General features: G+C 46.2%; 6 protein-coding genes across 6 annotated transcripts; 2 read left to right on the top strand and 4 right to left on the bottom strand.

Moving 5' to 3' along the window:
- Positions 1–69: 69 nt before the first annotated feature.
- FSST1_006740 (uncharacterized protein) lies at positions 70–1,236 on the bottom strand (the record flags this gene model as incomplete). The annotated part of the gene is made up of 3 exons (XM_083233138.1): positions 70–118; positions 171–402; positions 453–1,236. The coding sequence occupies 3 exons, from the start codon at positions 1,234–1,236 to the stop codon at positions 70–72; spliced, it is 1,065 nt and encodes a 354-aa protein (XP_083090170.1).
- Positions 1,237–3,369: 2,133 nt separating this feature from the next.
- On the bottom strand, positions 3,370–4,494 carry FSST1_006739 (uncharacterized protein; the record flags this gene model as incomplete). Its single annotated transcript, XM_083233137.1, has 1 exon — positions 3,370–4,494. The coding sequence occupies one exon, from the start codon at positions 4,492–4,494 to the stop codon at positions 3,370–3,372; it is 1,125 nt and encodes a 374-aa protein (XP_083090169.1).
- A 1,032-nt stretch (positions 4,495–5,526) lies between these two features.
- Positions 5,527–7,507, top strand: FSST1_006738 (flavin-containing monooxygenase; the record flags this gene model as incomplete). Its single annotated transcript, XM_083233136.1, has 2 exons — positions 5,527–7,099; positions 7,155–7,507. 2 exons carry the CDS (start codon positions 5,527–5,529, stop codon positions 7,505–7,507), a joined length of 1,926 nt encoding a protein of 641 aa, XP_083090168.1.
- Positions 7,508–8,596: 1,089 nt separating this feature from the next.
- On the top strand, positions 8,597–11,274 carry FSST1_006737 (OPT oligopeptide transporter protein-domain-containing protein; the record flags this gene model as incomplete). Its single annotated transcript, XM_083233135.1, has 8 exons — positions 8,597–8,696; positions 8,750–9,042; positions 9,111–9,573; positions 9,636–9,892; positions 9,952–10,278; positions 10,333–10,515; positions 10,565–11,149; positions 11,209–11,274. The coding sequence occupies 8 exons, from the start codon at positions 8,597–8,599 to the stop codon at positions 11,272–11,274; spliced, it is 2,274 nt and encodes a 757-aa protein (XP_083090167.1).
- Positions 11,275–11,502: 228 nt separating this feature from the next.
- Positions 11,503–12,085, bottom strand: FSST1_006736 (uncharacterized protein; the record flags this gene model as incomplete). Its single annotated transcript, XM_083233134.1, has 3 exons — positions 11,503–11,586; positions 11,634–11,891; positions 11,945–12,085. The coding sequence occupies 3 exons, from the start codon at positions 12,083–12,085 to the stop codon at positions 11,503–11,505; spliced, it is 483 nt and encodes a 160-aa protein (XP_083090166.1).
- A 436-nt stretch (positions 12,086–12,521) lies between these two features.
- On the bottom strand, positions 12,522–13,637 carry FSST1_006735 (asparaginase ahrA; the record flags this gene model as incomplete). Its single annotated transcript, XM_083233133.1, has 1 exon — positions 12,522–13,637. The coding sequence occupies one exon, from the start codon at positions 13,635–13,637 to the stop codon at positions 12,522–12,524; it is 1,116 nt and encodes a 371-aa protein (XP_083090165.1).
- Positions 13,638–14,469: the final 832 nt, after the last annotated feature.

The raw sequence follows: 14,469 nt of genomic DNA, 5'->3' as shown, positions 1-14,469 counted from the left end.
CATTTGGAAATACATTTGGCAGATCTGATTCGAAGTTCATCTCTTGGGAGGCAGGAGGACGATCAAAAGCTAAAGACAGGAGAGAGTCCTGCCAGACAATTGCAAGTCTGTCGCCGAGCTATCCGTCAGCTTAGGAAGGCATAGGTTATGACGAATAGTACACAACTTACCGCAGATGTCGTCGTTCACCAGGCATGAGGTGGAGAGTGTCTGGTATCGTATCAGGCTGGTGGAGACCAATAGATAATGCTAGGCGAATGGTAGTTCCTCCTAGGATCCAAGCTGCATGGGGATTCATGTCATTTTGTAAGACATGTCCAAGAATGAGTAATGCTTGGATAAGCCTCTTCGATGGTTTCCATAAAAAGTCAAATGATCCGAGATGGCCCAACGCGCACTGTACTGGTTCGTGTGAGCGACCTTTTGGGTGGGTTAATAGAGTGAGTACTTACATTCTTCTCGAGATTTAGACGCTCGCGCGGCGGCGCTCAGGTCAGAAAACTGCGCCCCAGCCGCGAGGATGGCATGAAGTAAACAGAGGTTATGGTTGTCCAATTTCCCATATTCTATATTTCGAGTTACCAGAGAGCATACAAGCTCTTCTATCTCAGAAAGATCGTCAATAACAAATTGGAAAGGGTGCACCCGATCCCGGTAGAAGCTGAAGAGCGCTATCATGTCCTGGTCATCAGCGAGCTTTAAATCCGAAAGCCCAGAGTGAGGAGTTTCGTTATTATCGGTGGCCTCATTTATACCTAGTAAAGGGAAAATTCCTGTTTCGAACGCAGCACGGCGCTCATTGTCTGACTGTTGCTGGACGTTGTTTTGGCGTGCTAATGAGATGATCGAGTTGCCGCCAAGTAAGGATGAAGTTGGGATTGGTGTCCTGGCATTGTGGCTGGTGGAGTTTGCTGAAAATGCGTGATTGATTTTGCTATGATGTAGATCTGTAGCTGCTGGTTCGACTTGAATGACTTGCCCTACACTCTTTGGCCCTGAAGCTTGATCATAAAAACAGAGGTCGGAATGACCACGTTTGACGCAGGTTTGACAAGGATTTTGGTGATTGCATCGGACCTTTCTCTCTCGACATGGTAAGCAGGCTTTGCGATTGCGTGCCAATTGTCTTTCACGCAGTACTTTCTTCAGATCTGTTGGCTGGGCATCTGCAGCCTCATCTCTGGAGGCGCTCGGATGACTCGGATCATTGTATTTACCCAGTAGGGATGAACTCATTGCGGATGTGTCATGTGCTGGCTTTGCTTGTACTGGTACTATATGGCATCTCCGCGATGAGTTACATTGTAGTATGATGTTGGAAATTCGACCGACATACCAATGGAGTTAAATGTTAGCCTCAGGCACTCAGCAGCCTGTGCTATTGCTTGTCGGCCCTAAAATTAGGGAACGTGTTGTCTAAAATTAGCTTGTTATAATACGTCATCTCCATGAGTAGAATAAGTGGTTCAGTTAATTTCTCTAGCCATAATGTTAATCACAATCTATTCCCATAAGATATTTCACGCGCTCAGGTTAGAGAAAGAGCATTGCGATAGTCTATAGAGACAAATGGCTCAGTGGCATAATTAACAACTCCATTAGACATTGCATACTCTAATGGATCAACATCATCTCAGATTCTACGTCTAAAATCTCGCATGCTAGAGTACAATGTCGCTTAGCTTGGCTTCTGGAATACAATAACTGTATCAAGATTCTCAGCATCTTCACCTCAACCCAACACATTGTAAATAGCAGCGAGAGACGCGCTCTGGTGAGGTGCTTGCTCGACACGCTTTTTAAACGGATTGGGTTAGGTCGATACGGAGCAATACTCGGTGATTTACTCTAAAGATCCACTTGGTAAACAGGTACGTTCTCAGTCACAAGATTAAAAATGCTTCAAGGTTAGGTCAAAAGATAAACTCAAGCTTGGCCTGTCTGAGCTTTACTTGTTGAGCCCAGTGTCTTTATTGTGCGGTTTATTCTCTTTATTTAGTAAAATAAAATATTCAATTAATGAAGAATAAGAGTACAGACATTAAAAGAAGCTTCTCTAGTAAGACTGCGATGGAATAACGATAGGAACTTCTCAGTAGTTGACTTCGTATAGGGTAAGATATTGTTGGAGATGCCACTCTCTGAGCCAATAATAACATGAGTGGAGACTTCGGGGAGAAACGCGTCCATGTCCAGGAAGTGGCACTGTATAAACGCGAAGTCCGAATCTGGTAAAGATCAGACACGTCAATGACGTGTCCTCCCAGAGCCCATAGTTTGAAGTTATCTCAAAGCGACAATTTCTCAAGCCTTTGGCATGACTGGATGATTTCCGTTGCTAGTGCTATAACCCTCAAGGCTTCTGATGAGCGAGACATATATAGTTGGACGTGCAGCTAGCTTAAGTATGAAGGCTTCCGGCAAGAGCTTTTACTGATGACTCTTTGAATCCTTCTTACAGGCTTGTGGAAGGACAACCGGGCATTTCGTCTTTTGAAAATGCGAAACTGAGGTGCAGCTGGTTATGGATTTCGTGGAGCTCCTTTTACGCTGTCCTGAGTATCGCCTTCTTTCCTATTTGCTTGGCCCAAAACAGTTTCGTATCCCAGAAAGTGGCACGTAGCCGATTGATATTCAGAACACTGGCCGTATCATTTCATTAAATATGAACTCCTTTATGATCTGAAGAAGAAGTTCGCTCATGTATCGTCGATCAGTTCTTAAACATACAACCCCTAAACATTCACTTGTCTTGTAGCAATTACATGGGCCCACGTCACCAAAGCCCGTTTGTCCAGTAATAGTAGTCTTTCTTACTTGTAATACTGTTCTTGAAAGAGGCACGACTAATGATTTCTGTTGGCTGGCAACGACACATATCCACTAACGCTGCGAGCACTAAAGCTAGCAACGCAATTGCACTTCCTATCGCCACAGTTACCATTTCGACTATATTAGCAGCAGGTAACAGCGATCATTTTGTCGCCTGCTCTGCTTTAGCAGATATTGTGCGTACTATTGAACAGGCTGTTGAAAAATTAGGTAGTAGTAAACTCTTGGATTTGAAAATTTCAAGCAGCTTGACAGAAAAACTTCTATCTTACTTAAAACACCAGCTCGGATTCTGGAAATAACAAGCACTATATGGTGCAAAGTTGAATTATAATCTAGAGTTAACACTTACTAATATTGCAGAGTATTTTTCACATGGGGTATCCTTTGAAGGTCTTGGTTGTTACTAACGGATATAATAGAATTCGATCATGAATTGATAGAGGATCTTACGACCTAACTCCCGCCACCACCTACTCAACTACTGACCAGCCTGAAGTTCTGTAGTCTTTGCCATTCTGCCTATTGCCTAGAGATCTATGGTGTAAAGACAATCTCGCCGGGTTCTTTATGGTCCTTCACATACTTAAAAGCCTCCTCCCACTGTGACAATTTGAAAGTTTTGACAGGGCCCATTTTAGCTCGATCCCCAAGAGGTAAAACCCCAGTCTCGACCATCTTTATCAACCTCTTTGTCTGCTCTGTCTTGCACATCCAGGTTCCCTTGATTGTCAGCCCTTTCACCATGATATCCATATATCCGAACTTGACGTCAGAGACAGACCCCATGAGGCTTACGCGGGCCCCTTTGCTCAAAGCTCGCAGGCAGCTTTGGAAGTGAGATGACTCGCTAGCAGCTGCAGGGGACATGTCAAAGAACGCTTCGATAGAACCTTGGGCGGCTGCGACAATCGCCCTGGTATCTTTCTCTACATCGCTTGAAAGCTGCACGGTCTGAACCCGAGAACTCACGCTGGAAATGTCCGACAAGACGTTTCCATTCCTACCCACAGCAATGACTTTGGCTCCCATAGCCAGAGCGAGGTGGACGGCTGCACTTCCATACCGCCCCGTAGCCGGCGCAACAATGACAGTCTCTCCAGATTGGACATCAATGTCGCTCAACCCGCCGAACGGGATTGTCATATTGAACAGATGAGTAAGGTCGTCAATGGTATAACCCAAGCCTCCACTGTCCGACGATGTTAGGAGTCGCTCGTCTATCGCATGGCAGTTCTCGAGAGGGACTCTCGCGTATTGTGCATAGGTGGAGTCGCGCCATATCTCTTTGGCCAGTCTACCACTTTCTTCATTGAACCCTTCCATGAGTCCACTAATATAGACAGCGTCGTTATTATCTCGTCCGCGAATGTAGTTGTCGAAAAACACTAGTCGACCACGCTTCAGGTTTGTTGCGTCAGGTCCAGCCTGGTGAAATCTACCAATGGCAGCGAAGCCTGGGACGAAGGGGACAGGGAGTGGGTGGCCACTTCCCGGGTCCTCGTATACATGAGGTGAGTTAGGTCTAATTGATGCGGCCAAGATGCGGATCACGGCGCTGCCGTAGCCTGCCTGTGGGATTGAGCGAACTTCGGTGCTCAAAGGTAGGCCTACATCGTCGAGAACCAGAACTTGATTTCCAGAAGCTTTATCGTTACTCATTGCATGAGATAACGTAAGTCAATATAATGGAGGTCGGTAAATTATTGTAGAAAGCTCAATTGAAGATTGGTGGCGAGATAGGGATCCGATTTATGGACTACATGTTCTTATATCTTCGCTATAGTCACTTTTTAACTATAACTCAGACCCTTTAGAAGCATTAAACATAAAAAAGCGGAGTTGCGGACTTGAGACAGAGCGGCGGAGATGGGAGGGGCTCCACAGTCCACTTAAATACATTTAGACATCTAAGCCTATATCTCGCGATCATCTTAAAGTCCGAACCGAGAGCTAATTACAAATTAGTTTAGAGCCTCTTGTACTGACTAATGACACGGCTTATGATGATCAGTCGTTGCAGCAAGGTACTTGATATAGAATTTACCGATTTGACAAGGACCAGCAAGGAAGAAATTTAGAAAGCCATTCTTAACAAGTCTATAAAGAGTTGCAGGCTCCTTTATTAACCACTTCTTAGATATATAAGGACCTTTATAGCCTATAATATTGACTGTAACCTTACTAAATAACTTTTAAATCTTAGAAATTACATTTAAGTAGTTATTACTTAACGCTATAATATTAAGAGAATAATAAGTCTCTTAAATAATATGTAATTTGTAAGTAGCAGTATTAAACGGTGAGACTATTATATCGGACTTCTCTTTCAATCCGACCCGGGTCTTTGTGTTATCTTAGCATCCAAGAGAATAACTTCCTGCCCAAATACACGAGGACTTAACTCTATTTCCTTCCCCGCATCCAATCGGCAATTGGCGTCGGTAACATGAATATCTCTCAAGAGTGGGATGTTAACCGCCAATATGACGTTCGGGTGAATTGTGGGATGTGGAAGTACTCATACCTTTGTGTCCAGGAAGCAATAGACGGATGCTCAGACATATGCACCCGGGTCGAGCAATATAAATAGCTGATGGACTAGCTGTAAATAACTTCATTCTATATTCTTGATCCCAACGCTCATACCATTCTGCTTTCCCCCCCCCTCCCACAAATTATTTCCCCTTCGTCATGTGCTCTCAATCACCAGATTCGTCTTCCAACGAGAATGCAGCTGCCCTTAACTTGAATGCCCTGGAGAGGAAGTACACCAAAGAAGCCGAGAAGCGTTTCCGATCAGATGGTAACACCCAGTACCTTGATGTGGGACAGACAAGCCGCTTTGGAGCGCTCGCAACAGATCCGTGGGTCGACCATGATTTATTGAACGCCCAACCTACCAACTTGAAGGACGGTGATGAGGTCAAATTACTCACCGTAGGTGCCGGATATGGTGGTCTCAGCTTTGCCGTCAGGTTTATTCAGGCCGGCTTCGATCCCCGAGATATCCGTCTTGTGGATGACGCTGGAGGCTTCGGTGGCACTTGGTACTGGAACCGCTATCCGGGCCTGATGTGTGATGTTGAGTCCTACATTTACATGCCGCTGGTTGAAGAGACGGGTTATATGCCTAAGCATAAATACTCTTATGGCAACGAGCTACGCGAATACGCCAACTTGGTAGCTGATAAATGGGACTTGCGTGAAAAGGGTGTTTTTCGGTCCAAGGTCAAGAATATGGAATGGGATGACGAAACCAAACGCTGGGCCGTTGAAATCGAGCAGAACCGAGGCCCTGGTCAGCCCAGCATCCATATGAAGGTCCGGTCCCAGTTCGTGGTCCTCACTAAGGGATACCTCACGCATCCAAAGGCACCTAAGAACCTTGAGCCTTTCCAAGGCGATGTATTTCACACTGCTAGATGGAACTACAGTGTAACAGGCGGGTCCCCTCAAGTTCCAGCACTATCCAATCTCAAGGACAAGCGAGTGGGTATTATCGGTACTGGTGCCACTGGAATCCAGGTCGTTCCACAGCTGGCGAAGTGGGCCAAGGAACTCTATGTCTTCCAAAGAACACCAACTTCCGTCGGCGTGAGAGGACAAAAGGAGACGGATACAACAGAGTGGAAGACTAGTATTGCATCCGAACCCGGTTGGTACCGACGTCGTATACAAAACTTCAATGACATTATCTCCGGAGTCCCTGTCGAGCATAACTTGGTGGGAGATGGTTGGACTGAGTTGAAGGCGTACAAGGCCTTCCTCGGTGGCCAACACAAGCCATTGAGTGCAGAGGATATTCCCAATCATATTCAGACGATGAAGTTGCTCGATTTCGAAGATAAGGAAAAGACCCGTCGCCGTGTTGACGAAGTTGTCAAGGACAAGAAGACAGCCGACGGCTTGAAGGCCTGGTACAACACTTGGTGCAAGAGGCCAGGATATCATGATGACTATCTTGATTCTTTCAACCAGCCTAATGTCCATCTTGTGGATACCAATGGCAAAGGCGTCGATCGCGCAACTCAAGACTCGCTTGTTGTTGGAGAAAATCAGTATCCTCTTGACGTCCTTGTGCTCAGCACTGGCTATCAAGCTGCAGGAACCGACTTTGGCGAGCCATCTACAAAAGCTGGAATCACCATAAGGGGCCGTAACGGCCTTTTGTCTGAAAAGTGGCTGGACAAGGGTCCTGCGACTCTTCACGGGTATCTCACCAATGGCTTTCCCAACCTCTTCTTAACAGGTCCGGTACAGATCGGTGAGTTTCTCCCTGAACATCTCACTACGAATAGACAGCTGCTAACAATGGCCAGGTATCTCTGCTAATGTTACCAGCTTCTTAGATGCGCTTGCTCAGCAGTCTGCTTATGTCGCTTCGGAAGCGATCAAGCGTGCAGGTGGAGACGCCAGCAAGGTCACAGTAGAGAGCACAGTGGATGCCGAGGAGGCTTGGAGCAGTGTTATTGCGGCCGGATCCGGTTTCTTTACACCCATGATTGGTTGTACCCCTGGTCAGCTGAACGGTGAGGGCCAGACGATTAGTACCGAAGATGCTGGAAAGGTAGCCCGCGCTTCAATTTATGCCCAAGGCATAAACCCATATGTTGAGGTGTTGGAAGACTGGCGTGCCGAAGGCTCGATGGATGGAGTTTCTGTTTCTTCATAAGAACGATGGGTTGATATTAGTAATGCGTGGAAGAAACGTCGTCATGAGTACGTCAATGGACCTGTCGGGCGGCTTCAACAGCAGATTGCCAAGTTTATGGTTGGCAGTTCGTCCCTGCAACAACCCTACCTTTCGGTTTCGTTGAAGAGAGGCTTTGCTATACTATACTTTTAGCAACGTCAGAACCGGGAAAGACATGGTTTCTTTGCTTCTCCTTGATGACTCCGAACGAAAGCATTATGATTTTTATCGTAGGGTAATTTTCCATTCGTGGCCTTGAAGGAGTGGGTATGCCCCCCAACCTGGCTCAATTGGCGACAGAATTGACAAGTCTTTGATGTAATAAAACCCTAAAGAGCTCAACATCTTGGATAAACTAAACTTCTTCTCCACTGCTCTTCTGCTGCATGAATACGATTCTACCTCAACCAAGTTTAGTTGTGTGGCATGAAAGCTACTCATCATTCGTTTATTTATATCTGTAATGTTTCTCTTGAACCCCCGAACTGTGTGAGAAGGTTCTACTGAAGTAAAAACTCTTCATCAAGGAGGCACTGATGCATCGCAATCAATCTATTTAGTGGATCCTGTCATGTTTAGAATGCAATTAGCTTTTCGCCTCCACGCAATGTGGCTTGGCAATCGGCAAATGTGCCGAATTTACGGTCTTAGTGTAACTCGGCGTTGCTGAATTTTTATTAGTACATTGAGCTTACATCAGGTTTATATAATAATATTTATGATCCGGATATGTTTTAATGTTGTATTTCTGTGGATCTTGGCTTACTTAGAATAGGACAGTCAGACGATAAATCCCTCGAAAGGTGGGAGTTCTATCAAGTGTTCGGTATCCCACTCGTATCCCAGCTTCTCGTCTCTCAATAACCGCTCTCTAGTGCGACGGGATGGCGAGAGGATAATACAAGACACTGCTATTGAAATGGAGCCAAGAACTCCACATGGCCCGTTATATCCGTGTTAATAGCTTGGCGGTATAATATAATAATCAACTTTAATCAGATTCATCTTATCTGATCTTTTCTCTACCTACATCTGGCATGTTTTGCTGTTAACCGGAAACATCTCAGCATGAGTGCATCTACAGAGAAGGGCCAACCTAGGCACGAAGCCACTTCTCTTGAGACCCCTACAGCCGTATCAGATCTCGCTCGAGCCGAGACATCGCCAGGTACGCTCAACATACCCTTAAGCAGGTTGTGTAGGATTATTAACGAATTCCAGAAGATTCAGATGAAGAAGTGCTTTCGGCTGCTGGCGTTGGATTCAAGCCTGACGATCCCACATTACCATGCCTTACTCTTCGAATGTGGTTTATTGGCATTGCCTTCTGCCTCATTGGCAGTGGATTAAATACTCTCTATACACTCAGATTCCCATCCATCAGTCTCTCACAGTCTGCCATACAGTTCTTGGCGTACCCTGTCGGCAAGGCGTGGGAATATGTAGTCCCTGACTGGCATTTCACCCTTTTTGGAAAGCGACATAGCCTCAACCCTGGACAATTCAACCACAAGGTACAGATCTCCAACTACTGTCTCGAAATGAACCAAATTCATAACTGACCAATGAATTGCAACCCTAGGAAAATATGCTCATTTACATCCTGGCCAACCTGAGCTTCCTGACAAGATTGAGTGCTGATGTTCTCACCGAGCAGCGAGTCTTTTATGGACTCAAAGCGGGATGGGGCTTTGAGCTGCTCGCAACATTACAGTCCATTCTTTTCGGGTTCGCATTGGCAGGCCTGACTCGATCTCTCGTTGTAGAACCTAAGAACCTGATGTGGCCAGGCGTGCTTGGGAACACAGCTCTCAATGCCGCGTTGCACGCTCCTCGTCAGGAGTCCAAGGTTGGCAGTATGTCGCGATACCGATTTTTCATCATCGCCTTCTTTGTTTCTTTCTGTTGGTATTGGTTTCCAGACTTTATCTTTCCTGCGTTGGGCTATTTCACATGGATTTGCTGGATCGCCCCCAATAACGCTGTTGTCAATCAAGTTTTCGGCATGAAAAGTGGACTTGGGCTGTTACCCTTTACATTTGACTGTAAGTTCACGTCCTCACACATCGCTAAGTCGCTTTGTGAGAACATTAACACGATCATACAGGGAGCCAAATTGCTTACATCGGGTCACCATTGGTCGTCCCTGTCTGGGCCATCCTCAACGTCCTGGTGTCGCTTGTTATATGGATCTATATCGTTAGTCCTGCACTGTACTACTCCAACACATGGTTCTCGGCGCATTTGCCTCTGCAGAGCAACTCCATTTTCGACAACACTGGCCAAGTTTTTAATGTCTCGAGGGTTATCAACAAGAAGGACGACTTCACCTTTGACCCTCAAAAGTATGCCGACTACTCTCATGTGTGTATACCCAGTCCTCTTGTCTTCGTCTGCGGTCTAATATCAAATTTTCGTCGCAGATCTACCTTCCAGTTACCTACGCTCTCAACACCTTCGGCCTCTCCTTTGCCACAATCTCATCGCTCTTCGTGTGGCTTTTTCTTGAGAAACGCCAAGAACTCATCCAGACGTTCCGGAGCGCGTTTCAGCCACTGAGGGTAACGGAGAGAGGCTCCACACGTGACAAACTTCAGCCAAACTATGAACCTGTTCCGCAATGGTGGTACATGGCCTCGGCTGTTGTTGCCCTAGGAATTGGACTTTTCACATACGAGTATTATCCTGTTCAGCTCCGATGGTACGGCGTCATCTTTGCCATGGCGGTATCTTCCATCTTCTTTGTCCCGGTATGTGCGCTACTTTCCAGAACACGTATGAGCCATGTTGACTAACTATTGAAGCTTGCCTGGGTATATGCGACCAGTAACATTAAAATTCAGATCGACATCTTCTGTCGAATCATAGCCGGTTACGTCTGGGAAGGTAAAGTTCTAGCTAACATCTGGTTCTTCAATGTTGGCTACATCTCCGGTATCAAAGGTCTTGCCTTTGCTCAAGATTTGAAACTTGGCATATACTGTGGTGTAAGCACATTATAATCAATTTGTGGTAGCAGTTTCTAAAATATTCTAGATCCCTCCCAGAAGTCTGTTCGTGGTCCAGGTCGTGGGCCTCGTCGCTGGAACCTTGGGTCAAGTGTCAGTTCTCAATTGGGCACTTGGACATATTCCGAACGTATGCGATGCCAAGCTTGCCCCCAATGGTTTTACTTGTCCTTTCTCACGAACTCATTTCAACACAAGCATGGTATGGGGTGCCCTGGGACCGCGGCGATTCTTTGAGGAAGGCGCTCTTTATAGACCATTACTGTGGTTCTTCCTCCTTGGCGCTCTGCTTCCCGTTGCAGTTTACTTGCTTCGAACAAAAGTATTTCCCAACATCAACTGGATGAAGAAGATTCACGTACCTCTGTTCCTAGGAGGTCTGAATTACATCCCACCTGCGTCTGGCGTCAACTACGGTAGCTGGGCTGTGTTCGGTCTCTTGTTCGGTATCCTTGTCAAGAAACGCAAAGCCGTCTGGTGGCGAAGATTCAATTTTGTTCTGAGTTCAGCGCTTGATTGCTCAGTCGCCATTGCTGGAGTTGTTATCTTCTTCGCCATTTTCTATACTGGTGCTGCTGACAATTTCAGTTGGTGGGGAACTAAAGTATACAAGGTTAGTCCGTCTTTGAAGTAATATTTAGGTTCTTTCAGCTGATCATATCAACATTACAGAACACATGTGATTGGAAAAGCTGTTCTTATAAGTCGCTAGCTCAAGGAGAGACATTCGGTCCTTGAAATAATAAGTTGGTACATGAGTAGATAAATTGTTTGGCTGATATTGAGATGCTATTAATACAACGTATCACTTGACAGCATGATAATGCCAGTGAAATAAGAGTATACTAATATGTGATAAAGATTTCGTTATTAAGTCTACAGTGATTAAATCGAGTAGACATCAATTGATATCATATGAAACTGACTCTGCTGGTACCGTGCATGACATTACAATGGTATCTCTCTTCAATGTTCTTGTGTTTTATCTACAATATTACAGATCTCCTTCAACTTAGAAACGGTCGTATCTCCCTTTGAACGTATCGATAACTGCATAAAATTTAGATTGGTTCAATATCAACAAGTGCATTGCTTACCGTGACAATGTCTCTGATGCCCTCTTCACCAGCATACCAAGCAAGATCCCGCCTCACTCGGTTTTGAGCATGAATTCGCTTGGCGGAGCTTGTTGCCGGGCACCGAGACCAGATTAAAACAGTACAATCAGACATGGGGCACCGATATAAAGCCACATTCTTCGGGTTGGCAGACTCGAGGTGCTGGCTCAATGTATCAAAATAAATGTCTCTACCGAGGCTTACAAATTGGATCAACTCCTCCCCATGATCCACGACCTGTGACCAAAATCAGCGTGAAGGTGGCTGGCTGTAGAAAATTAATGTCTTACAAGTTGCAGCAAGTCACCTTCTTGCCAATTTTGAAGAGTCGATCGGATGCGATCCTCGAAATCGTAACACGGCACCGTCGCTGGTTGGTCTCTAGTGGACGGAATGTTGATAGTTTCACGTTCTAATGACTGTGGTGACATGTTGATGCGCCATTGATTTGTGGCAGAGTGAAAACCTCATTGTCAGCAAGTTGGATGATGGACATGTGATGCACTATGATGACAGACCCCAGATCGATTACCACTAGCTCAATTTCGGCGATATTCTCGGCTGGACCTTCCTGTCTCCAGGGTAGTGCAACAGAAAAGTTGGCTGATCGAGGTACATGACTCAAAATTAGCAAGTCTCAGACCATGGATTATGGATCTTGTTCTTTATGCCTTCATGGACTAGATGTGACATTTGCAACCACCCACGTGGTGTCAACACGTAATACACATACGTGACATCGTATTACTTTCACGAAGTTGATCAATTGAGACGTCTGCATTTGTAATTGACAATTGTTCAACTATAATTATTTCTATGTACAAACTCAATCATATATCATTTACTCGTTTCCATAGTGCATTTAGATTAAATGTACTCAAATACATCCTGGATCTCTTCCACAGAAAGCTTCTTCTCGAGCGCAAGCTGTAGTTGAATTCTGGCCTTTGAAGGATTCAAGTACCCGGCACCGATACCGAAAGGTCGCTCTCCGACATATCCCCAAGCGGTGCGACGGCTGACAACAACGGGAATGTCAGTCTCGTTCAAGACCTTCTTAATCTCTTCAGCAGCTTCTTCGGGCCAGCCACCAGCGCCGAGACCAGCGAGGACAATGCCCTGGGCGCCGCTATCGATAGCAGCTTGGAAAAGCTCGGGGTCCGCTTCTTGGTGGCCGTACAAGACGTCGACCTGAGGCAGGGCCTTCTTGGGTGAGCTGGTGCTGATGTTGAAATAGTGATGACCTAGTGGTCGGCTAGCAGGGTACCAGAAGACGGGCTGAATGTTTTCAAAGGCACCAAGGTAACCTTGGTCTTCGGCAATGAAAGTCTGGACAGAGTTTGCGTGAGACTTGACAGTGTAGCGTGCAGAAGCAATCTTGTCGTTGAGGACAATCATTGTGCCGCGGTTTTTGGCACTCTTGCTGCCAGCCAAGCGAACAGCAGACAGGAGGTTGATAGGACCATCGGCGCTAATGGCTGTGGCGGGACGCATAGATCCAACTATAACAACAGGTTTCTCACTTTGGACGGTGAGATCGAGGAAGAAAGAAGACTCCTCAAGAGTGTCAGTGCCATGGGTGACGACAACACCTTGAATGTGAGGGTTGTCAAGATCAGCCTGGATGCGGTGCGACAAAGTGGTCAGGATAGTAGAGTTGACGTCGCCGCTATCAACATTGGCGATCTGCACGCCCCTGACGTTGGAGACGTTGCACAGTTGCGGGACAGCGTCAATCAAAGCTTGGATGCCCAATGCACCAGCCTGGTAGCCCGTGGTCTGATCAGCCGAACCAGCTTCGCCAGCGATGGTTCCACCAGTTGCAAAGATGGTAATGTTGGGAAGACTGGCGTTGAAGCACTCAAAATCACCAACAGCCCGAGGGATGAGTTGAGGTGTTTGTGGCTCCGGAACCGGGGATGCAAGGGCTGCTGAGCCTGCAAGGGTTGCGATAGCTAGCAGGGACTGGAAAGAGGGAGACATGTTGGGCCAACACAAGAGGATACAACTCGGAGAGACAAGAGTTGGAAGAGAATGAGTTGGGTAGAGAACGAGGAAAAAGACTGCTCTTCATCTGCGAGTGCAGACATGTTTTATACTAGCAATGTTTTGGCCAAGACAATAGCTGTATGCTTATCATAGCTCCGAGGATATGCGTATAACCCACTCTGTTACCACATCGTTATCCAGCGTTGGCCCAGGGCCATGGTACAACCAACATAGCGGCACAGCCTGAGAGCCAAGACATACGAGCAAGGTTGATTTAGAGTAATGCACCGTCAAATCGGAAGAGCAGTGTGTCTAGAAGCTTTGGTCGCCCTGGTCGCACACTAATTACGTAGCGTGAGACCTTGTCAAGGATGCCGATCACACAAGAATGTGGAATGGTTCGAGCAGGTTTCTAGTTTCTTGACTCATGCATGCATTACATGAGAGGCTGAATAGAATTAGTCTCACCGAAAGTTCGTGAGTGGATTGTGGCCGCAATTGAATCGAAGAGTTGCGTTGAGTTGGTTGACTTGACATTGCCAGAATCTGGAGTTGCCCGTTTAGTACTAGCTCTCCTTTCTTCATGAAGCGGGGTACATATTGTCAAGAAGAAGAATGCTACGAGCCAAGCAAAAGCCAAGTTTTACCAGCCTCCTCCCAAAAAAAATCTGTCCTGACTCGCTTACATTTGTTCTGTGCAGGACTTCCACTCTTTGTTTCCATTATCTTTCTGTTACCTCATCCCAAGGAAACGGGTTCCTTATCTGGCCAATGCTCAACTCCACCCGGTTCTCCAGCCCCACGCGTGTGCGCGATTATCGCAATC

The sequence above is a fragment of the Fusarium sambucinum genome, chromosome I (genome assembly GCF_050947815.1).
Source record: "Fusarium sambucinum isolate potato_lamoka chromosome I, whole genome shotgun sequence".
Taxonomy (NCBI): Eukaryota; Fungi; Ascomycota; class Sordariomycetes; order Hypocreales; family Nectriaceae; genus Fusarium; species Fusarium sambucinum.
The sequence above is the reverse complement of the archived record's forward strand: the minus strand, read 5'-3'. Positions and strand labels throughout refer to the sequence as shown.